Here is a 25623-nt window from a genome sequence, read left to right on the forward strand (position 1 = left end):
GCAAAATAACTTAAAACCATTAGCCACTAGGTCCATTGCTAAAGATTCTGCATCAGGAAGTTGAATCCTTAAGCACACAGCCTTTACAATCAATGTAAGTTAAAGACTATTGCTACACATAACAGTCCTGGGTTCCAGAAGGAGGAGCTTCCCTGGCTATGTGTGTGTGTGCGTGTTTCATAGCACAAGTAGAAACAAACTACTGACTGTAACTTGGAGTCTAACACCACCTGTTACTGAACTGCTTGATCTGGGCCATGAAAGCCTCAAATCTTCTCATCTATTAAATGGGGAGAAGAGTCCTACCCAACAGAGCTTTTTAAGTGAAATATTTCATGTAAAATTACTCAGTAGGAACTAATGTCTGTATTAGACCTTCCTCATAAATAAGGCACAGGTTGTCGACAGACTGCCTGCCCTGCCGCAGAGCCTTACACGTCTGGCCCTTTACAAAAAGGCTTGTTGACTCCTACTCTTGTCTCAGTCCATTACTTGGACCCAAGACAACTCAAAGCTATCTTTCCATCAAATGAAACAGTTGCTTCCTCAGCGTATGGATGTTTTCCTCAGTAACAGCAAACAGGAACATCATTCAACATGACTGAGCGCCTGAAGCACGCACTGCAATTATTCCCACCAACACACCCCTGCCGTTTGCTTCCCTTCCTTGTGCCACAAACTCCTTCCAGGCAAAGGCAGTTTACCTGCCTGGTGATAAACCTGGTACCCCATCGGTACTTTAGAGATTATATAAGCAAAGTAAAATGTTTTAAGGTAACTATCTCACAGTATTGTGGAAAACAAACTTAATGATTACTACTTGTTGGAGTTAACACGGGAAGATACTTCAGTGTGCTCCCTTGAGTATGTACTTAATATGCACTTACACCATCCGCCGTTTCCTACATAATCTGACACATACACAGTTTAAACCATCCACTACCTGCCTTTTGCTTTCTAAATAACATTCGATGTGACGTTTAAAGTACCATCCATTCTTTCTTTGAATCCTAATGCCCTTCTTTGACGGAGGTGTTTAGGTGAAGGTCAAGGATGATGATCACACTTATTACCTGGTGTAAAACAACTATTTTTTCAATCAGATCAAAATACCCTACATCTTGCCTTCCTATGACATTCAATTCCCAAATGCTTGACAGCTGTTCAAGGATCATTAAAAAACTGCAGGAGGCTTCGTAACAGAAAGAGCACATATGTAAGCTAGCTAAATTAAAAATAGCAATGATTACTGAATTCCCTGACAGATCTTAATTGTCTTGAAATCTAAAAACTGCCACACCAAACACAGCTTTCGAAATTTAGAAATGACAGATTGTTCCTTGCTTCTAAAAATGTTTTATTTTTCTCCATAGGAAAATGGTAGTTTTTCTACCAATATTAAATAATCAAATTACTTATGTAAGTTAATCTCTTCATTGAGCAGATGAGCAGATGAATGCCTTCTCTAAATGATCTATACAGATCCCTGAATTGCCATCCTGTCACTACTTAAGTGATGGATATTGGACTGAATTTGTCTGCATAAACAGTTCTGTTCAATCCAGAAGTCAAGTAGTATGATGGGACAGACACAGTCAACAGTTCAATAAAAATGCAAATTTTTAAGCACAGAGTCCCAAACAAGATGGATGCAAAGAGGCCACTCCAAGACACATCATAATTAAAATGCCAAAGGTTAAAGATAAAGATAAAGAGAGAATCTTAAAAGCACCCAAAGAGAAGAAGTTAGTTACCTACAGGGGAATTGCTAAGACTGTCAGATGATTTCTCAAAAGAAACTGCAGGCTAGAAGGGACTGGCAAGAAATACTCAAAGACATGAAAAGTATGGACCTACAGTCGAGAGTGCTCTACCCAGCAAAGATAACAATTAGAATTGAAGGGCGGATAAAGAGCTTCCCAGATAAAAAACTAAAGGAGTTCATCATCACCAAACCATTATATGAAAAAGGGACTCATTTAAGAAAAAGATCAAAACTATGAACAACAGAATGGCAAGAAATACAAATCTATCAACAATTGAATCTAAAAACAAGAACAGAGACAGAACCATGAATACAGAGAGTGTTTTGATGGTTGCCTGATGGGAGGGGGTGTGGGGAATGGGTGAGGAGGTGAGAGAGTTAAGTACAAACAGGTAGTTGCAGAATGGCCATGGGGATGTAAAGCACAGTGTAGGAAACGGAGTAGCCGAAGAATTTATAGACATGACTCATGTACATGAATAACGTTGGGGGGATGCCTGAGGGAGTGGGCGGTACTGGGCGGAGGGTGGCAAAAGGAAAAATTGGGACAACTGTAATAGTATAATCCATAAAATATAATAAATTTTAAAAATGCAATTTTTTAAATTATCAAAATGTACTTAATAAAGTAATAAACTTTCACACACTTCTTAAGTTTAAAAATGTCCTCTCAAGCTTTCTTTGTTTTTTTTTTTTAAGGACACCAACCCTTTATGCTTTTCTGTCCAGTGTAGCTATTTTTCAAGCTTCTTCTTCTTCTTCTCTGGTTCATTAATGTCCATGTTTGAAGTATCATTAGGAATACTTATACCTGGTATCTAAAGTAATGCAAATGGAAAAAAATTTAAGTGAGTTAAAGCATAAAATAAAGCTTAAATCTCATTCTCATCTCCCCCTTCCCCACTGATACTTTCAATTTGAAAAGGATGTAGCAGTAGAGGGGGAAAATGGGGTTAGAAAAGGTTTTCCACACAATGTATTCCACACACAAAGTACCAGTGGTGCAGAAGTGTCAGACCTGATCTCAGCAGGTAAGAAACAGGTCATTTGGGAAGTGTATTTAACACGTCTGTGCACCCCAGCTGAACCACTGTGACTATCGGCATCAGAGGCCTCAGGCAAAACAAAGGTTAAGAACCGATGTCTCCATCTTCATCTTCAAAAGTGCAACTTTCAAAACCGGTAAAAGTGACAAAAGTCTAGGGGAGAGATTTCAAAGAGCTCTGCTTTTCGTACTGATGACCTCAGAAGAAGCCTAAGTAACTAGGATCCCTCTATGGCCACAGCACCCTGAACGCGCCCAATCTCATCTAAGTAACTAGGATCCTATGGCCTAGGGAGATCAGTGAGAAAATAGGAATTGCTAGGCAAATATTTGTCCTTCCCACTACTTACAGAATTTCCACTATCACTAAGCAGAAATAACTTCTGAATATATCAGCCTTTCACAAACACATTCCATTACAATGCAGAAAGTGTAAGCTGGTCTTACCCATGGTTCCACCAGGGACATTCGAATTTTCTGATGCTGAAGATTAGATGAATCCAACATGATTTTCACTTTAACTTTATCGAATATATGAAACACTGTGTCTTCTATTTTAAGTGACGGTTTCTAAACAAAAGACATTTTACAATTGAGGGTTTGTTCTAATTCTTTATAGTTTACCTTTCATATAAACTTAAAAGCTTAAACTTAAAAATTACTTGCATATTTAATAAGTACATCTAAGTGTTCTATGTAACCAAAGTCACTAATCTAGTAACCTCACATAAATATAAGCTACCATACTTCCTCCTTTCATTAAGATGATCCAGAAATATATTCACTACCCAAGATGCTTACCAGCAAATTGTTGGCCTAGAAGAGAAACCCAACACCAAGCTACTGCGGGCAATTTACTGTCATGTAGTTCCACTAAGGTTAGGCAAGTAGGGGGTGCGCCAGAGAACAGACACTGGAAACAGGTTAGAAAATTCCTTTCCCTGAGCTCAGAGCAGTCACTTATGTCTTTTATTTTAATCCATCTCTCCACCTAGGGCAATGTGTTAAGTTTGCTTAGCAGGGCAAACTTTACTTAGTATGAAAGAAATCAGTCAACACGTGACTGTGGGAAGCTACACTGAGGTGAGGAACTGAGTGTAATGGTTAAACTAGTCAGAACAAGTCTGTAGAGTACAAAAAACAATTTCACCCTTTTTAAGTTTTTGTAACCTATCAAAGAAAACGCACCCCTCCCCCATCAAAGGAAAACAAAAATAAAAACAGTGGAAATACTATACCTCATCATCATAAATAAGCCGTGGCTTTGGTTTGTCCTTTTCTTCAAAAAAAACTGTGCCTTCTAAACCATATTTTGGAATTAATACCACGATAGCATTTTTTTTCACAAAGAGAATATAGGCTTCTTCACTTACTATTCCTTTGCTTTTGAAAAATAACTGTAAAATAACATACCTTATTAAAAATCATCTTAAATATTTTGAAATTAACAAAAATGTTTTTGAAATTAAATTTAAAAATGAAAACTTCCCCCCTCTTAGTATTATCAATAGAAGGCAAATACCTGGGTGTGAAAAGCCACTGATGCGCGCTGGGCATACTGAGCCATTTTGTGCCGGAAGTTCAGGTTCTTGCAGATATCTGCAAGCTTGTGTTTGTCTGTCAACTCTGGGTAAGTACAGTCGGCCCCGATAGCCACAGCCAACAACCGGTGAACGATGATGTCTGCATATCTACTCACAGATAAGAATCATGCCACGTTAGTATTCAAATGTCTTTCTAAAATTCAAAAGGAACCACCTTCTATTTTTTTTAATTTGAAAAGGAAAAAGTACCTTCTGATGGGAGAAGTGAAATGTGTGTATATGGGGGACGCTAAGCCATAGTGATGAAAATCATTATCCATCCCAGAGCAGAAGTACACAGCTTGCATCATGCAGCGAGTGGCCAGTATTCTTAACAGAGTGTTCAGATACGGGAATGTAGGAGACTCAGCCCGATCCAAAGAGTCAGCCAAGGACTTGGCTGTATCAGTTTTAATTTCTAAATTCTGTGAACAAAGAGGGAAAGAGCATTGTATTTTAAAATCCGTACCATCGTGTATTCAAAATATAACTAATCAGACTGGCCAGATAGTGCTTGTACCTTTTACCTTTCACCTAGGAAACTAAAGATGAATGTATAGAAAGCAACAACTGCCCTGTGCAACTCAAAGCTTACCTTGTTTCAAAGTGCATTTAAAGGTACTGAAGTATCAACACCCTGAAGACAGGATGGTGGGAGCAGCAGTGCGGTTTCTCAAAGCCCAGTCTGTGCCTGCCTAATCTTTGTTGGGGCAGGAAAGAAAAATCAGAGCAGACCTGGATACCTGCCAGTATGTCTGGATTTTCTCTGCAGACGTTTTCCTTCCATTCAAAATAGAAGTAAAAGCCACAGACAAAATAAAACTGAACTGGTCAACACCCCTCCATCAGGTATGATACATCAAACTTGGCTGTTTTATTCTACTTTGGGAGATGAGGCAAACTTACTTAAGTCCTCCTTCTCCTCTCGATCTTAGAAAGAAGACAAGAGAAAATCCCCCAATTTATGGCATAAGCCTCAGAGCAGAAGAGACGCTGATTCTCTTCTGATGGATATGATAGCAATAAGCCCACCAGAAAGTTCTGATAACAAAAACCAGTGTCATCCTGGAAGAATAATGTCCTGAGACAAAAACAACCCCTCCAGCTCTATTCTGGACAGGAAAGATGGGACCTGGACAACTGATGCACAGAAAACCAAGAGAAGCCATAGTTGCCCCAAGGGTAAGGGTATTTATACCTAAATGAAAATCTGCTAACCAGAGGCAAGGGCTCTATGGAACTGAGGAAATAGTGCCCTTTCTGTATATTTTGTTTTTTGTAGGTGTGCAATAAATGGACTTCCTTCTTAGGGACATGACAGAAATGGGGCTTAACTGAGTTAAAGAGAAAAAATTATTTGTAACTTTCTGAAGTTCAGCAGTTCAGAGGCAGTGTGAAGGAGCAGGCAGAGAGAACAGGTGTAAAGGCAGAGAGATACACAAGGGCTTATTATGTTCGGGATATCGCAAATATGATCAGGATATTGCAAATAACAAGTCTGTACAAATGTATAAAATTAACATTGTACACATTAAATGTACACGTTATATGTGAAAGATATTTCGATAATAAAAACTAAGAACTACTGGCATATTTTTGCATCAAGAAATAAGAATTATTTTTATGCAGATGTAATATACATCATTCACTGTCCCAAGATGGAGGTATAGGTAGATATACCACACTTTCTTGCACAACCAAAAGAAAGATAACTGCCAATTTAAAAACAAAAAACAACCAGCACTGCCAGAAAATTATTCTGTATAGAAGTCCGACAACTGAGGAGTTAAAGAAGAAACCTTCATCAACAGTTGTATGCTGAGACAAAGAAATATTCCCCAAATGAAAGAACAAATTAAAACTCCAGAAAAAGAACTAAGTGATGAGGAGACAGACAACCTACCAAATGCACGAAGAGTTCAAAACACTGGCAAATCAGGATGCTCGCAAAAATGACTAAGGACAGCTGCAACATAAGGGAAGAAATGGAGGCTATGCAAAGTGAAATAAAGGAAAATATACAGGGAACGGACAGTAAAGGGAAGCAAACTGGGACTCAAATCAATGATTTGGAACAAAAGAAAGAAACATCCAACTGGAACAAAATGAAGAAAAGAGAATTCAAAAAATGAGAGGCTGAGGAACCTCTGGGACAACTGTAAATGTTCCAACATCCGAATCATAAGGAGGAGAGGAAGAGCAAGAAATTGAAAGCTTACGTGAACAAATAATGAAGAAAAACTTCCCCAGTCTGGTGAAGGAATAAACATGCAAGTCCAAGATGCTCAGAGAGTCCCAAAGAAATTGGATTCAAGAAAAAACACACCAAGACACATCATAATTAAATTATCCAAGATTAAAGATAAAGAAAGAATCTTAAAAGCAGCAAAAGAAAAGGAGACAGTTACCTACAAAGGAGTGGCCATCAGACTGTCAGCTGATTTCTAAAAAGAGACCTTTCAGGCAAGAAGCGGCTGGAAAGAAGTATTCAAAGTCATGAAAGGCAAGGACCTACATCCAAGATTACTCCATCCAGCAAAGCTACTATTGAGAATAGAAGGGCAGACAAAATGCTTCCCAGATAAGGTAAAGTTAAAGAAGTTCATCATCACCAAGCCCTTATTATTTGAAGAGTTAAAGGACTTATCTATGAAAAAGATCTAAAACTATGAACAGTAAAATAATAACAAACTCACAACTATCAATAACTAAACCTAAAAAATAAAAACAAAAACTAAACAAATAACTAGAACAGGAACAGAACCACAGAAATAGAGATCCCATGGAGGGTTATCAGTGGGGAGGAGGGAGTGGGGAGAATGGGGAAAAGGTTCAGGGAATAAGAAGTAATAATTGGTAGGTACAAAATAGGGGAAAGTTAAGAACAGTATAGAAAACAGAGAAGCCAAAGAACTCATATATAGAACCCACGGACATGAACTAAGCAGGTGGGGAAATGATGGAGGGAGGGGGTGCAGGGGAGAGGGGAAGAAAGGGGAAAAAAAGTAGGACAACCATCCCTGGATGATGTAACTCAGTGGATTGAGTGCCGGCCTGCGAACCAAAGGGTTGGTGATTCAATTACCAGTCAAGGCACATGCCGGCCTGCGAACCAAAGGGTTGGTGATTCAATTACCAGTCAAGGCACATGCCCGGGTTGTGGGCCACGCCCCCACTATGGAGAGTTTAAGAGGCAACCACACACTGATGTTTCTCTCCCAGTCTACCTCCCTTCCCCTCTCCAAAAACAAATAAAATCTTTTTTTAAAAAATGGGACAGATGTAATTGCATAATCAATAAAATGTACCAGAAAATAAATAAATAAATAAATAATATAGATTATTCAGTGCACTGGATAAATCACAATACAAATACAAAATAACTTTTCAATCTATAGAATCTTACCTTGGATTTAGCTGCCTTAACAAGAATTTCATAATTTGATGGAGGAGGAGCAGGATGTTTTCTAAGGAGAGCATGTTCAGAAAATTCTTCATGAATTTTTTTTGCGACAGAGATATTGGCAAGTAACATAAATTCTTCCACCATGGAATTTGTTTCTCTGTCAATGAAAAAAATCATTAAATTATATCATATTTATTTACAGGTTACCTTTTCTACATAGAAGATAATGGGAATATTTCCTACACAACATTCATATGTGTGCACATGTGTATTTTCCTAACTTAGGGAAATATACTAAGAGAACCTTCTTTCACTTCTCCCCTCTACTATGTCAACGATCCTTACTATGCATCTACTGTGTAAGCAAATCCCATGCTAGAGGAGACTTTACAAATTACATTTAAAAAATAGCTTTGCCAACTCTAAGTAATATATAAAATCTAAATCATAAACATTTTAACCCCTTTTCCCTAAGTCCAAATACAAATAGATTTTTATTGAAGTATAAATCCATAAAAATAAAGTTTACTAAGATAATTAAAAGTTTAAGTCGTACAAATTTTGGTTTAAAAATTTAAACTTTCACCAATAAATCGCCAAAATGAAGAGATGTTCTTTACAACAGCTACTCTGGGTGCCTGTTACAGGTCAGGCATTGCGCTCTAAGTGCTACACGTGACGCCGCACACGTAGCTACTCTCTTCTGCATATAAGCCTGAGTATCACTCTCTGCTCAAAGTCCAAGCTGTTAGTAGTACCATGATTCAGGTTCACATAACCTGACTTTGAAAGCCTTAAGCAATGTGATACTGCTTTTCAATCTAAGGAGTTCATCTATGGCTTTAAATTTTCGTTTAATAAATCATTTGCCTTTTGTTTACATAGAACTTTCTTTCTCCCAAGTCACTGAACATGCATTATTTATCATTCTTTCCTATTTCCATTTTAAATAACTTCTAATACCATCTTGATGAGATTGCTAAAGTATATTAATTTTTAAAATTATTAGTAAGACCTCCTATAATTTTAAAACTCATAGGGACATTTCTTAGGAATATCTTTCTCCTAATGGGTAGGAAGAAATGGGTGATGTTCTATTTTGGTAAAGTTGGATTCAACTTTTTCCTCAAAACAGCTCCTAGTGTTGGGCTCACTGTTCACACTAACACCAGACTTACTTGCACAGAAGTTCCTCCGCTCGCTAAGCTATTTTTTAATTTTAGTTTGAATGCTACTGAGCACTTACTGGTCCAAACTAACAAACTTAGGTATATTCTCATTTTTAATTCTAAGTCATCTACTAAGAAAAGTATAAATGCAAACTAATTTCAGTTACCTTCTCTAACAGGCACGGAAAAGAGGCCTCTGGTTAACCAAAAATTTCCCTGCTTCCTAAATCAATAAATCAGCTGAAGTAACAACAGTACAACATGTGAGTACTCTTCACAGCGCCCTATGAGGTAGGTACCACTATCAGTCACAAATAAACTGAGGCATCACTTTTCCAGAGTTGCACAGACTGTACTGGAACCCAGACCCAGGCTCCAAAGCTCTGTGGCTCCAAAGCCCTGTGCCCACTCTTCCATCCTACCACAGCAATTCCACATGAGACACTGAAGGAATTAACCAGGCAATCTTCTTTCACTTACCATCACCATCCCTAGTCAAGTTCTAGTACACCACATACATCAAGACGTACCAATTCAAATTGGAAATTTTTCTATTGTAATACTAATCCCAGTTTTATGTAGGAAAAACCGAACATTGAGATACTCACTTTTCTATACATTTCAGAAGTAAAAAAAAAAATTACAGAAATCATAACCCTAGAAATAGATATTTCAGGTATAATGTTTTGTTTACCAACAAACCAGATAGTACATTTAAAATCAAATCTTATCTAGTGCCCATCAAAAAAATTGCAAACCTAAGCTCCTTGGTCTGCAGATCTATAGGATCATGAGTTTCACTGTCCATATGAAAGCGAACTTCCGGAGAAGAAAGAGTCAAAGCCCTAAATTTAAAAAAAAAAAAAGGCGGTGAATTACTCAAGTAAGCCAATAACAGACATAATTCTGAAGTGATTTTTTAAAACAGGAAATGATTATAGCAAGTATGGGACAGTTATTCTTCTGAAGGCTCTATGGCCTCTGTTAAGTGTTACAGATCTAAACTGCACTTAATGAGAGAGCACGAGAACACCACAAACAGAAAGAGTCCTTGTGCTTCTGCGGGTCCGAACACCTTCTGTTGTGAAGCTATGAGATTTTACTGTTACGTGGGTTTTTAATCACACTGACTGATAAAGAAGGTTACTGACAGAATATTATTTGCCATGGAAAATCGTGTATTAGGGTGAGGGATGATGGAGAGAGGAAAAAGGAAGCTACTGTGGGTAGATCACTGACATAAGATCCACAGTTCAAAAGTATCTTCCATATAAACTCAACCAATAGAGAAGAGACTGATAAACTACAACTACTAATATGTTACAAATGCTGATGACTATTAATATTTGAGTGCTGCAGATCAGATAACATACTATGCTAAGTGTTTTACACACATGGTTCATTTAATGACCTAGCAACTCCCTTGAAAAGTAAATGCCTACAAGGCAAGGTAAGTTTAATTTAATTTCTTTAAACCTTGGTGCTATTTTAATCAGGTTTGCTAAAATCAACCTAAAACTTTTAATTTTGGTGAGGATGGGCAACCTTGTACAATCATAGAAAAGGGAAAAATAACATGAGATGAGGCAAGTTAAGTTCTTCTTTAACTCCTCGCCTTTCTTAGGGAGCTACAAAAGGAATACTAGCAAGGAAATCTCAACAAATATTCCTTTCTTGCCCTGCTGTATTTACAAGGTTCTACATCAGGTCTATTATGTGTTTATTAATATATTTTGACTTAAAAGCAAAGTATACTAATCACATTTTGATCATGTTTCTTCATAGGCCACTATCCATGACAAAAACATTTATCCTTTAACATAGATAATTAAAGGCTATTTTTTGAACTTAAAAAATATATATTTTCTATTCATATTATGAGAAGGTAATTTACAAATGCAAGCTTACATCTTTTTTAAAACCATAAAATGAATATAGTTTCAACTGTTTTACTTGGTTTCATTTCAAAACAAATTTTCTAAAAATTATCTTAACACACACTTTCTTCTGATACCTGGCATAGTGCAAACCTTCAATAAACAAATATTTGCTGAATGATGTTTCATTTCGTGTCATAAAAATTCAATTATAGCCCTCTTCTTTATACCTAAAAGCTTGAGCAATAATTTCATTTGGTTTTACTGCATTCAAATTATCCTTATCTGGATAATTAAACTTATCCAAGTTTCTTATTTAGAATCATATGAAAAATTCCCAGGAAACTGAGCTGTGAACAGAGATAGTAATGGCTCTGCAAAACTACCTAGACCAACACTGTCCAATGAATGGTACTTTCTGCAGAAATGAAAATGTTCTCTATCCACACTTCCCAATATGGTGGTGATGTCCACATGTGGTTACTGAGCACTTGAAATATGGCTAGTGCAACTCAGAAACTGAATTTTTCATTTAAATTTAAATAGGCACATCTTATGAATGAGCGTGGACGCAACAGTTTGCATTCCCCAACAAAAACATTGTTAATAACAGCCTGTGACCCTACCCTGGATGGGCATGGGGACCCAGACACCAACATCTAAAATCTTTTTTTCATATATCAAAACAGCAGTAAACTTCGAAGGAATTTATTTGTGATTTCCTATATATATTTAGCTGGGAAATACAAGACTGTAAATGTATTAAGAGACAATCTACTTGCTTTACTCTGATAGTTGATGATGTCTTTGAAGAGTCACATTTCTTTTAACTGCTTCAACAAGTGTGGGTACTTGGGCACTCCTTATCTTCTACCTTTTGTAGTTCAGCAAGTGCCGTGATATGATAGCAAAAAGTGACTCTGCCACTAGCTATCAGATCTTTGGGAAGACTACTTCTAAATAACTTCTAATCATTAAAAAATTAAAGGTGTATTATTTTAAAAAATAAAGGTGTTGGATTAAACAATCTCTTAAATCTCTTGCAACTCTATAAAGTGCAGTAACAACTTCCCTTACATTTATTTAAACTGAAAAATCAGTGTTCAATATGGAAACTTATTTCTAATTAAAATTAAAAACAATCCACAGAAGAGCCCAGAGGAGGTCTTGCCTTCTTAGAATTTCTTCAAGATTTTTACCTCAAACATGAGTTTTTAGGACAACAAATTAAAGGACAGAAGCCCTAAACAAACCTCAGTCCAGAATCAAGTCGCTAACACTGAAAAGGCAGCTAGGGGTACAGTGTCTTCACGTGAGTCTTTACTCAGTCTATTAAATAATTTATCATTGTCCATGATAAAACACTTTAAAGAGTTCACAAGTTATCTTAATGCCAAAATAAATGAATTAAGAAATATCTTAATAAATATTTTTGAAATGTACCCTTTTTCAATTCTTCCTTTTTTCAAAATTTTAGCTAGTTTATTTAGTCCACGGAGACTGATGGTAATATCATCATTCATGGCTGCCGAATCAATTCTCATCTGAGCTTCAGCATACGTAAGAGAAGCCTGAAGAAGAAACCGGATGTTAGTACCAGCTTACAAATGATAAAAACTGGTCTTCTTTGGTCTTCTTAAGTATATAGACTTTCTAGGTTTCTGAATACAGGACAATGGCTACATAAACTCAGTTATAAATAACATCAAGAATTAAGCAGGGCCCTGGCTGGTGTAGCTCAGTGGATTGAGCACGGGCCTGCAAACCAAAAGATCGTGGTTCAATTCCCCGTCAGGGCACATGCCTGGGGTGCAGGCCAGTTCCCAGCAGGGGATGCACAAGAAGCAACCATACATTGATATATATCTCTCCCTCTCTCATTCCCTTCCCTTCTAAAGATAAATTTTAAAATTAAAAAAAAAAAGAATTAAGCAGATACCTGCAAAAATCTAGATTTTGTTGCAACAATGGGAAAAATAATCCATAGGATAATAAGCCTAAACCTTTTCAAAACATTCTAGAATACTGTTAAAAGTATCAAAGATTTTAAACATTAAATGTTAGCCATGAAACTAACCTTTGAATTAATGACACTTTTTGTAAACCTTGTTTTTAAGATTTCTGCATTGTGATTCATTTCCCAAATACATGAAAACGCCAGCCTGTGTAAAAAAACAGACGGTATTTGTTAACGGGAATCAGTTAAAGCAGTAACCACTGTGGTCTTAGGAAAAAACATGCATAAATACCTGTCAACGTTACACCTTAAGGAACATAGGTTGGAGCTAAGCAACTCTGGAACCATGTCGATCCTCTGCAACAGATAAAACAGAGCCGCAGATGACTTAGCTACATCTGTACACTTGTTTATTTGAGATTGTATTCTCACACAGCATTTAACAAGGAAAAAAGAAATGTCCTGCTCTTTGTGAACAGAACTGAGAAAACACAAAATAAAAACTCTATTTCTAGAAAGCGTTACACAATATTAAACCCAAGGGAAGCAATGAAAGAAAACTGGACTTCACGTCAGGGAGCTTCAGTCTCAGGGTTCAGGCCTCTGCACTAACCACCAGCTTGTCCTCTCAAAGTCCCCTCTGGAGTCTGGACACTGGGATCGAACTAGATGACTGACACAGGCCCTGCCACCTCTATGAAGGGACATTTTCCCAAGGCTTAACACAAACTATATGGTGTTTTTTTGTGTTTTTTTTTAATTGTTTGGTTTTTTTTAAAAGATTTTATTTATTTATCTTTAGAGGGGAAGGGAAGGAGAGAGGGAGAGAAACATCAATGTATGGTTGCCTTTCGTGCATCCCCTGCTGGGAACTGGCCTGCAGGGAACCAGCCTGCAACCCAGGCATGTGCCCTGACTGGGAATCGAACCTCGATTGTCTCGTTCGCAGGCCCGCACTCAATCCACTGAGCTACATCAGCCAGGGCTATATGGTGTTTTTAAAATACTAAAATAGACACTAAATTTTTATGGCAAAAAGGTACCCAGAACTTTGACAATGAACTCATGACAGACTAAGCTTAACTTTTTCCTCTACTTGAACAATTTTTCTCTGTAACTTTATGGGACCACACTCAATGAAGAATAAACAGTAAACTGTGACAGAATAATCTCATGACTTAGAAAAGGAAAGAAACAAAATACATTTTCATTAGTTACCCATAAATGGTAAGTTAGATGCTACACAACAAATTATATCAGCTACATCTCTTGGGCCACTCAGTATCAAAGAACAATGCATACTGATTTACGGTCACCTCATTCTATATATTAGTCTTTTAGCTGATTCATGTACTATTTCAAACTCTGACTAATTAAGCATTCATTCACAAGTCCCATGGTCTGTATGAACTAACAGTACAATTAACATAATAGCCTTTCATCAAATTTCACTAAACCTTGAGGCTGTCTTTTCCTCAGGAAATACCTCAGATGATTTTATTATTAAGAATAAAACAAATGATGAAAAAGTTGCAAGCATGTATCATAATTCCATTTTAAATTTAACACATTTACCTTTTCACAAAGATACACAGTTGTTCCCCTTCTGGCTGACTCTTGATCCAAAGCATTTCCCGGCCTAATAAAATGGCTAACATCAGCAATATGAACACCGACCTTAAAAAGATAAAAATGAAAAGATGTCGACATGCCTAATTGAATAAATAGAGTGTTAATAAGAAGAAATTCGGCAAAATGGAAAACAGACTCGGTCACAAATCACCAGCTCAGTTTTTGACACAAGCCCATTAGCCTGCAGCTAGGACTTCTTCCCCCAGACAACCCACAAATACATCCTACAGTGGGTGAAAAAAGAAAATGAACTCAAGAACAACACTGTATTTGGATACAGAACGCAATTACAAAATGAATACCTCCAAATTCCCATTTTCGAGTTCCCGACAATGCAGAGCATCATCTATATCTGTGCATCCCGGGGGGTCCACGCTACAAACACAGAGATGTCTCAGGTCTTCTCGGTTTCTCATGTCCTAGAAGATGCCACATGATTAAGAGAGAAAAAACTGCTTTGGCAGGACAAGTGAAGCACAGACCTAATGAAATCAACAATACATTTAAAACAAAGAAAACTTGTCTTATTTCTAAATGATAACTAGACATCATCACTTGCAACTTGTGGTCTCCTTGCTTTTGAAAAATTTGACATAATCTAGGGTTGGTCTTCTTGAAAAAACCATCTGTCAGTAAAGCAAGTGGTTTCTCCAACACCTAAGAGTTCTGTACTTAACTAAATGTGGGGCAGGAAGGGGACTATGGTTTCTACATATTTAAAAACACACAGAGAATTCAAGCAAAATTAAATCAGATGCAGTACTTCATAAAGTCACAAATTCTTTCGAACTTACCAGTTCAGTAATGCTCCAGGGCATCTTTGGTAGAAAGCTGAGAACTGCCTGTGAAAAAGGCTGATGGGGAACATCGTGTTCCAGCAACAAAACCTCTGTTTCAGTCTCTTTCTCTCCAACTTCACCTAAATTTTTCACAAAGTGTCCCTAAAACCAAAAATTATTATTGGAGAGGTGGATTTTATAGTTGTTAGTGGGTAATTTATATCTTATTACCACATTAAGTTCTTTGAGCATTTATATATAACCTTAGTATATCTAAATGTACCTGTAAATCCTTCTTAGAAATGATCCCTTGATAAATTAAAGCTGATTTTTCACTGTAAACACTTGAAAATGAGAATTTTCAAGTGTTTATAATGAAGACTTAGCAAAGGCCTAGTTCTTATATAACCAAGCATCTTATATTTCTTATTATCGTTCAAGTTCAGAATGTGCTTCAAATATAGTCATTTCAAAATGTTGATTAGCATCTAGTTAGGTCTTAAACCCCATCTTTGTAGTCATTATCAATAAAAGTTATTTGTTTGAAAATCTGAGTAAAATTAACCAAATGACTCATGATATTTCATAAGATTAACTTTAGAATTGGATGCACTACTTATTAGGTAACTGTGAAATATTCCTAAATTTCAGTATGAATTCTATACATAAGCAGATTCTAGTTCCACTAAGAGAAGCAATTTTATTCCCAAATTTTCAATGAAATGCTCTAAAACAAAATGACTAATTCAAACTTACATTTGGGTATCTGGAATTTCTGGGCCATCCATCAATAGCAACGATAATTCTCCGTCCTTCCAATGCTGAAGCCTGTCTGGTTTCTATCCGAATTCGAGGAATTCTCCTGTCAGCAGGTGTAAAGAGATGTCTTCTTGACTAAAGAAAATGAGCAAAAAATATTTCAAAGACACACAAAAACTGGGATAAAGGCAAGGGAAGAGCTGTCCTATTAAACGGTATCATTTTTTCATCACACAGCAACATGCTCTCTACTCACCTCCTTAATGTCAGACTTGGAAAGCATGCCACAGTACGGTCTCCAATTCCTCTTTATTATTCCTACAACTCTACCTGTAGGCTTTAACATTTTTTCACTTACAGCAGCCCTAAGCTGAGATTTAAAAATAAAAATCTTCAGTTATTTTTCCTCAAAGTATAATGACACAATTTCCCTTCATAATTAGAATTAGAATATGGACAACTAATATTTTCAGGCACTAAATTATGACATAAAAGTACAGAATCTTGATGTTTCGGAATTCTAGGCAAGAACATGTAAAAACAAACCATGGAGTTTTTCCATAATGTAACAGATTACAAAAACTCATAATTGAAAAAATAAATATAACCAAGTAAATATCTCAGAATTCAACTCTTTCCAGTTTTAATGTGGGGATTTACTAACACATATATAGGTATTCAAAAAAAGGGTATTTCTTATTAGACGTAACAGAAGGATCTTAAGGTATTTCACAGCCAACACTCTTCTATGGCCTAGAGTCTACATAGGTAGGGCCATAGTAAGGGTCCAGAGCACTGCATTAAAATTCATGGGAAAAAAGTGCTAATATTGGGTGAATAATTACATTATTCATGTAATTCTAAGGTAAGGAAATGAATAAGCCATATTAGGTAGACTTTTGCTCCTAAAAAACATTGGAAAGTATTTTCTTCATAATAAATATGGTACTAGAGAAGGAATTATTAAACAGACCCAAATATAAGGGCCCAAAAGGACATCTACTATGCCAAGAAAATTTTAAATGTTATGTAAAAACATTTCAGCAAATTTTAATTTATATTTACTTAAAACTCACTAATTCGGACAGATCACATTCTGAATGTCACACAGTTCAAGTTTCATAATCAAGTCTTTTTTTATTTATACCCATTTATTTGAGCAAAATAAGACATAAATTCAGAATGCTACTTAAATACTTAGAAAAACGTCAACTGTGTAGAAATAAGAGGGGGGACCCAGAAAAACAAATTTATAAAAACCTGTGTATTTACTCTTACACGCGTAAACTTCAGTCACCTTCGCAGTACTCTCCATTTGATGCAGTACACCTATTGAGACTTTTCCCCACTACTTAGTACAGGTTTTGAACTTGTCAATTTTGGTGCCTTTTAGTGCTTGTGTTTTTTGTTTCTCCTCTTACACACTGGCAAACCGGTTCTCTTTGAGGACATTTTTCATCCAGGGAAACAAAAAAAGTTGCGAGATCGGATGAAGAAGGAGGGTGGGGCACTGGGGTCCTGCCATTTTGGGTCAAAAGCTGCTGAACATCCAGTGCAGTGTGGGCAGGTGCACCCGTAAATCACCCATCACGAAACGGGCAAATGCACTGAAAGGCTCTTCAAAAACTTTCAGTGAGGCCGAACGCAGTCTCTCACGACAACACCAGCTGACGCTGATGCGGATAGGTTTCCGGAACACTCACCTAGCGGTGAGTACTACAGGGGGAACACCCTCCAGAAGCCAGGCCCAGGTTTTTTTGTGTCCCCCCTCGTATAATTTTGTTCAATAAATCTGAAAGCAATAAAGCTTCTTTAATTTTCTCCAAAGCTAACATATTGATTACACAAAAGGGCACAGACAAAAATTAAAACTTGCTTGGTTTCATACAATGAGTTCTCTTTCCTCTTCTTTCTCCACGTCATCTTCATTTTGACCTTCATCATGTAAAACCACAGAAGATGGTGCTACCCACTGATTCTTGGGGAGAAGCTCCACAGCCACGATGTCTTCATGAATAGCTCGGTTTAAATTTTTAAGTCCTTGTAAGATTATCTGTGTAAAACAGTAAATGGCATGTGTCCAAATATTTTTAATCACAATAATGGGAAGGTTACTTAATATATATTAAGGTTTAATACATTGTGAATGTCTCCATGTATCTCTAGTTCTCCTCCTTTACATTTTTCTTCCTTAGAGTGTCCTCTTACTTCACCCTCTTAATTTCTCAATATTAAGTAGAAAAAACATGATCAGAAAATATGCGTTTGTGTTCAGAAATCTGCCATAACTCTTACATTACAACCAGGAGACCTTGGAAAAATTTCTTAACCTCTCTAAACTTCAAGGTCCTGAAGGCAATAATACAAAAAGAGCAGCTAGTTTATAGGCTAGATTGAAGATTGAGATGCGGCACGCAAAGCAGTTAGAAGAGTACCTGGCAAACAGTAAGCATCCCTAAATAACCGCTGTGCACTGTAAAGTGTGTGAAGACCTCTGGAGCAACTAACGCTATGTGATTAGTACTGCTCGTAACTGGTCATGATATAAAAAAAGAGGCATTCTGTTTATCATTATTTGATTAATAGTTAAAAGTAGGTCAATAGAAAGTTCTTTTCTCCTGTAAGCAGTTTTCTTTTTTTTTTTTAATTTTTATTTACTTCTTTTTCAAGTACAGTTTTCTTAAAAAAGTGATTAATTCTAGTATCTATACACATCCCACATGGCTGCCTTCAAGCAGATAAACTGGCGCACAATGCAAACTTAAATTCTCCTACAAAACTTTAAATACTTGCAAAAGAAAATAATGAACAGAAAGTGTTTTTCTGTATACGGAATACATTCACACACTTGCCTCTTTATTTTCTTCGGCATCTCCGTGAACCCATACTGTAGCTTCTAAGTAGTTTTCCCTGCTGGCTCTGTATGTCCCTTGAAGGTATGTACCGGATTTTATGCCTTGTTGCAGCTTACTTAAGGGAAGATGCTCTGAAAATATTACTTTCCCACTTTCTATTTCGTTCTGAGAAATTAACCAAAGATACAGTTAGTATGTAAGTTTTCTGCAAACCAGTATATAACTATTATCACTATCAATTTCTTTTAAAAACCTTCCACATCATGGTATGTGCAACTCCATTAATGAGAGAATATAGCACAATGAGGAAAAAATGCTTTCTACTCCTGGGACAACTAACACAAATATTTCCATTTCATTACATTTAGGGGGTTAGCCACAGATGGTTAGCCATTTAGGTGCTATGTCACTAAGAAGCTCTGCATATCTCCAACCCCGCCCCAGGCCTCCCCAAACAAAGGTGTGTATTTAAGTGAGCAGGTAGAGACATAAAGGCTACTTTAAGGCCTCAATTCCACAAAAAATCTGTGGCTAGCAAGCACAACAAATGCTACTTTTATTTTGCCTATTTTAAATAGCTAAGGGTACAAGACAGAAGTTGAGAATTGCCTTACACCTACACCACCTATCAGGATTCTTAGCAAATATCCAAATTCTGACGGCCAGGCTCCTCTTCCTCTCCCTTTTCCTTTATCCTTCCTCCTTTTTGCTTATCCGCTCACTCTCACATGGGTGACCTCAATAACCATACTGAGAATCAGAAGCAACCCGGAATCTGCCCACCAACTTGAATCTACACCAAAATCTGAGTTTTCTCTCCTGTAACAATGAATACAAGGGTTTCTGTTCTTTCAGCTGGGCACTACAAACCGTGTCCTCTCCTCTATTCAAGAACTTTATCTCTCTCTGGAATCAAACTGCTCCCTCTCTAGTGTAACATTTTCTCCATCATATAAACATAAGATGATTTATTAAGAGTAAATAAATAACATTTTGGTCTCTTTCCAAACCCTCTTTCTAACACTTCATGAAATTTTTGAGTATGTGGTCTGTGGTCTTTGTTACATGATGCTGCATAGCACAGTGAACACGAGACACCCACATGTTGTATCACACCGTATCCCTCACTCAATCAAATACCGTGTATTACCAGTGTTACATTACTTCTTGTTTCTTCTTCTAGAACAGTGCTATTCAAAACAGCTGTGATAAGAAACATATTCTTTTCGTGATGTCCAAAATGAAAGCCACTAGGCACAAGTGGCTCTTGAGCACTTGAAGTGGACAGTGCAACAGAGAAACTAAATTTTTAAATTTAACTTGAATTAAATTTAAGCGGCCATGGGCAGCTAGTGGCTACTGATTAGACAAGCAATCCTAAATCTGGATTCCAAAAATCAAGCCCAGTTTTTATTTTCTCACTTCCATTTAGTTTTTGTAAAGTAGCTGATAGGAAAAAAAACTGTAAAGAATGGATGCATGTAAAATGTTCTAATACATAAAACCTATTTCTATTATAACAAGAGCTGCCATTTACATTTACCCTGGCTATGTGCCAACGTCTGAGATAAGAATTTTATTAATAGTGCTCTTATTATCTCATTCAATCCTCCTAACAGCACTATTAAGACACTATTGCTAAACACACTTTACACATAAGGAAATGAGGGCTCACAATGTTTAACGCGTCCCACAGCACATCCCCTCACGTCTGCTATTACACTGATCCCTTCACTCAGCCCTCTGCCTCTCATCTTCCCCACAATCCAGTGTATCATCCTACACAGCGATATTAGAGTGCTCTTTCAAATAAATACGATTTCTGATCATTCTCCCCCATCCCTCCCAGGCAGACTTTAATACACTCTTATTTTCTTTTAGCCTGCCATTTGGTAAGGTACAGAGCCCAGAATTCTATCTGCTCTCATCCCTTCATAGCTGCCCTTTAGGGAGATCCTTTAAGATAGTTTAAAAATTGCTGACCTACTGAACAAATTCTAGGTCATTATCAGGGCCCCAGCCCTCCGGTTCTACCTCTCAGGACTCCCTTCCCTCCTCCACCGGCATTACTGCTACAGCTGCCTGCCCTGACTGCAGTGCCCGCCACTCCTTTGTCAAACTCCTACTCCAGTTCACAAACCAGCCATGGGTTCCTCATTCATTAACAAACAGTGCTACCAAATCCCAGGCCGCACTCAGGCTGCTGAAGAAATACTGGCACACAGCGCTATTTTAGAAAGTCACGTCTTTTAGGAATGGCATTTTGATCACAGCCACTCTTACTGTCACAACTCAAATCCTATTCCAATTTCCACCAACATTCTAATTTTTAAGTGTCATCACCTAAAGTGGCTATTTTAGTATTTTCACTTTTCAGAACAAAGTAAAACAAACTCCAACATACCCCTTCGTCAGACAAACAAGCAAGGCGATCTATGAGTTCAGGGTTAGCAGTTAGGCTCTTCACATATTCTTCACCTGAAAAATAAGTTTAATTGTTCTTGAAAAATTCAAGTGTTTATTTGTCTTTTCTTAGATATGGAAGAACATCGATAATCTTATTTGTGACGGTACATTTGTCCATTTTTTTTGGAAAGACAGACCGTATCTGTTGATGTGGTCATGCCTGGGCAGACAGTGGGACGAGCATATTGTTGAGCTTTTATTGTTAAGCCAATTCCAAATGGTGATGGGGAATCTGCCCACCAGGCACCACAAAACAGTGAGCTTAGAAATGCGGAGAAATTTACAAATGCAAAAATAGAGGCAATGTAGGACTGTGACAATATTACACAGTCAAGTGAATTTCTGACCATGAGCCTGATCATTTTTACGTGCATTTGCAAACATGACTTAAGAGTTGATACATTTAGACTTACAAGTGAAAGCTGGTATTCCCTCTTCTATGGCTTTCTCTTTGTTTCTCCTGTCATTTGTGATGAAGATAACTTGCAGCTGATTCTCTGCTGACATTTTCTTCAAATGTTCATTGTACCATTTTGCTGCTACTCTAATGGCTCTATCATTCCTATCATTAGAGTTTTCTCCCTGTTTTTGTTCTACATAAGTTTCTCTAAATGTAAAGAAAAGAAAATTTTTTTTAAAAAAGGAAATGAATATCAATAAAAACAAGCATATGTGAAAAGTTTTAAGACATAAATGTTTAATAATCACTAAATTAAAAGCCAATGATATATCTTTTTCTCTTGAATGTACACATATTTATATATCAGAGAGGAAATAAACAGGATCTGTTTCTAATTAAGTTTCTAAGTCAATTTGTTTGAAAAAAGAAAACCACGTTATTAATGAAACAGTAAAATAGCTAAAAAAATTTATTTCACCAAAAAAAAAATGAAGGCCAGGATTTATACTCAGGTTGGAAGAGGAAATAAGCAATGATTTGCTGGAAAAAAACTGTAACTAAACTTTGTAGGTCTGATGAGATTTCATTTAAACTGTAAATTAATAGTAATTCCTAAAAGTTATAAACAGTACAATTCATGATCACATGAAAATTCAAGTGTTTTTTTATTTGTCTTTTCAATTAAATTGAATGATGTGCAATTAAATTCATAATGCATGTAAGTTATCCATGGTAAACACACAACAAATGCCAGAGGCCACCTAGAGACTGAAGACCAGATACAGATATGACTACACTCCTTTCTCTCTACTCAGAACTCCCAAATATGTTGGCATACTTATTTATTTAAGTCTGGTTTTCAAGCCAAATTTAAGCATAATAAAAAAACTTAGTACAATAACTTCTGGTACTAAAGATAATAAATTCAACCCTGGTTGGTATGGCTCAGTGGACTGAGCATCAGTCAGCCTCCAAACCGAAAGGTATCCAGTTTAACCCCTGCAGGACACAGGCTGCAGGCCAGGTCTTTATTTGGGGGTCTGCGAGAGGCAACCAATCAATGTTTCTCACATCAATGCTGCTCTCCCTTCCTCCCTGTGCTTTCCCTCTCTCTAAAAATAAATGAAGTCTTTTTTTTCAATTTTATTTATTTATTTTTTTTAAGAAAGAGGGGAAGGGAAGGAGAAAGAGAGGGAGAGAAACGTCAATGCATGGTTGCCTCTCATGTGTCCCCCACTGGGGACCCGGCCTGCAACCCAGGCATGTGCCCTGACTGGGAATCGAACCAGTGACTCTTTGCTTCACAGGCCCACGCTCAATCCACTGAGCCACACCAGTCAGGGCATGAAGTCTTATTTTTAAAAAAAGATAAGAAATTCAATTTAAAATTTTTAGACTTAACTTATAATAGTTTTAGAAATATTTTAGGCATACCAATCACAAGATGCTGCCATAAATTTTTGAATTGGTTTTAGTGTGACTTCAGCAACAGCATCTTATAAGATTTTCCCAAGTGTCCTAAGGAAAAGTTTCCTGTCAACCCCAGGATGGCTAAACTCGACTCATGTACTTAAGCTAACAGTAACCTCTGATTAGGGATCTTATGATCAGGCTCCACAAAAACTTGATCTTTCTGCACTGAAAAACAAATGAGATCGCTCCTTCTAGAATTCAAGGATGAGCTAGGATTAAGAAGGCTGCAAGTGCTTTGCTGGTGTTCTTTACATGACCAATTTATTTTTTTAAAGTTTGGGATACAAGGATAAAGATGAGAAAGTTGAGAAATTAAGTTTTTTTAATTTGCAGATTACAATGGGATTTCTTTACCACATCTACCACTAATGCAGTGGTTCTCAATGGGGGCAATTTTGCTCCCTGGGAATATTTGACATGTCTGAAAACATTCTGGGTTATGACTCTGTGGACAGAGGGTAAACAGGTTGCTACTGGCATGTAGTGGGTAGAAGCCAGGGATGTTGTTAAACATCAGCCCATCCACTAGATAAAGAATTATCCAGTCTAATATATCGGCAGAACCAAGGTTGAGAAGCCCTCATCTAACTAATAAAAGTATACTAAGATGCATCATCAATTTATGAAACATAAGAAATCCTATTATCTATTTCTAAGACCACACATTATGTTGAAACACAAGTCTTGAATTTGAAATATAACAAAGAATTCTATACTTTAACCTTATTTTCTTCAATGTGATCAGTTACAAAGGACTGGGGTAACTTTTAAAAGCCCATTAAGAATAAGTCTGGTTTATTATTCAAAACCTCCTTCACAAACTTTTACATTTTATTAACCTATGTTAATAGGCTGGCTATTCATATAATATGGTTGGTTTTCCAAGAACCCAGTTAATCTTACCTACCATGTTTCTATTGCTCGGCACATACTAAAATCAATTTGAAATGAAAACATTTTGGAAATAAAAGTACCTACTATAGCCTAGGAGTCAGGAGACCTTGCTTTGAGGTTTGATCCAATCAATATCTATGTAACCTGAATGAGGTCTACTTAGCATTATGTTCTACACAACTGTATGAGAACCAAGTAAAACTCCTGTAAGGATGAAACCTATCAGATAGATATCTTCTGACATCACAAATCACTGACAGGAGACTCCCTGAATTTAGAAAATTCTGTGTTGTTGTTTTGACAATTAACATAATTTCCCTCCTACCTATGGTGCTCATTGGTGAAAGTATAGAAATGCTTCTCCTGGTTACTAGTCACATCTCGGATTCGTTTATACACCGGGGCACTCCGATTCCTCACTTCTTGCATAACTGTTTGTAGGACGATTACATTCCTGATGGCAGGGTCCTCAAGAACATCAATCTTAAAAAACAAAAGACAAGAAGAATTAATTTTTCTACATTCATTTGCAAATTGTTTCTGTCGAACATAAAACCATATCAGTTTAAAACACATTGAACATGCATTAAGATAAGGAGATATTTCGCTATAGAAAATCCTTCAGGTTTTAGTAGAGAAAAACTTTAGTTTTAGACTATCTCTAAAACTTCGCAGAATTAAGTCCATTAATAAAGAAATAGGTTGGCCCACATCCCATATCGTTTTTATTTAATAAGCACTTAAAAAGCTGCCTGGGGGTCGCAGACTGGAGACCACAGTAGCTCAGGTCCCGGCCTCCAGACTTACAATCTAAGGCGGAAAAGACACCGGGAGTTAGAAAATCCACGTACCTACACTTATAATGCTTCCAAGAACTCAAAAATACTACGTTCAAAGAAAAGAACCTCGGCCTGGGCTACAGGAGTCGTGGGTCCCTCCTGTACCTAAGGGTTTGCCTCTCCCTAAGTGCAGGATGCTGCCCCAGACGCGCCTCTCTGGGCCTTAGTTTCCCTAGCTGTCACACCCCTTCTCCAGGCGGAGCCCGCCTGCGGACTTACCTGGTGCAGCAGCACGTTGGTGTCAGGTAGCAAATAGTGCGGCTGCGGGCAGAGGCTGCTGGGTGGATCTACGGGCTGCGGCTCCAGGACCGGACCCTCGTGAGCGCCGCTGCAGGCCGCACACCCCGGCGCACCGCAGCCGATGTCGTCCCGTAAGTAGTGCTCGCGCACGATTTTCATCACGCCCCCCGCCCGTGTCTTTTTTAAGAAAGTCTTGGACTTCAGCATCTTGCTTCGCAGCGCAGAATCCCGACTGTGACAGCTCTGAACCGAAAAAATATATCAAGCTAGGAGTCCAGTTGCACAACTATCCTTTACAGGGAGGTTCGCCTCTTCCCGCTCCAGACCTCAGCAAACACCTCTCGCGGGAAAACGTGGAGACTGACACTGGTTGGCTCGCTGATGGCTGCGAGAATTGGACGAAAGCAAGGAGCGAGGGAGGGTGGGCGGACCCCGGAGCCGCTGGACCTCAGCTCCCAACATGCATCGCTTCCCGCGCCGGGGC

The 25623-nt window shown here is 37.5% G+C and overlaps 1 protein-coding gene across 1 annotated transcript; it reads right to left on the reverse strand.

The window, feature by feature from the left end:
• DIS3 (DIS3 homolog, exosome endoribonuclease and 3'-5' exoribonuclease) lies at positions 1-25497 on the reverse strand. Its single transcript, XM_037153230.2, has 21 exons — positions 25119-25497; positions 24386-24543; positions 21707-21900; positions 21232-21305; positions 18825-18992; positions 17861-18025; positions 16229-16342; positions 15970-16107; positions 15229-15375; positions 14737-14853; positions 14378-14479; positions 13095-13159; positions 12923-13007; positions 12289-12416; positions 9727-9813; positions 7800-7956; positions 4604-4818; positions 4333-4501; positions 4049-4207; positions 3258-3380; positions 1-2583 (listed from the first exon to the last, which is right to left on the reverse strand). The coding sequence occupies exons 1-21, from the start codon at positions 25344-25346 to the stop codon at positions 2500-2502; spliced, it is 2877 nt and encodes a 958-aa protein (XP_037009125.2). The 5' UTR covers positions 25347-25497; the 3' UTR covers positions 1-2499.
• Positions 25498-25623: the final 126 nt, after the last annotated feature.

The sequence above is a fragment of the Artibeus jamaicensis genome, unplaced genomic scaffold, assembly GCF_021234435.1.
Source record: "Artibeus jamaicensis isolate MK-2021 breed Jamaican fruit bat unplaced genomic scaffold, CSHL_Jam_final contig_415, whole genome shotgun sequence".
NCBI classification, from domain to species: Eukaryota; Metazoa; Chordata; class Mammalia; order Chiroptera; family Phyllostomidae; genus Artibeus; species Artibeus jamaicensis.

Bases quoted from the DNA above. Each gene is read 5' to 3' on its own strand.
- DIS3 (XM_037153230.2), bottom strand. From the start codon at position 25,346: ATGCTGAAGTCCAAGACTTTCTTAAAAAAGACACGGGCGGGGGGCGTG. The intron at 4,819-7,799 runs GTAAGATTCTAT...CTTTGTTCACAG, and splicing joins TTAAGGCAGCTAAATCCAAG to AATTTAGAAATTAAAACTGA. The intron at 2,584-3,257 runs GTAAGACCAGCT...GCATTACTTTAG, and splicing joins TGTCCCTGGTGGAACCATGG to ATACCAGGTATAAGTATTCC.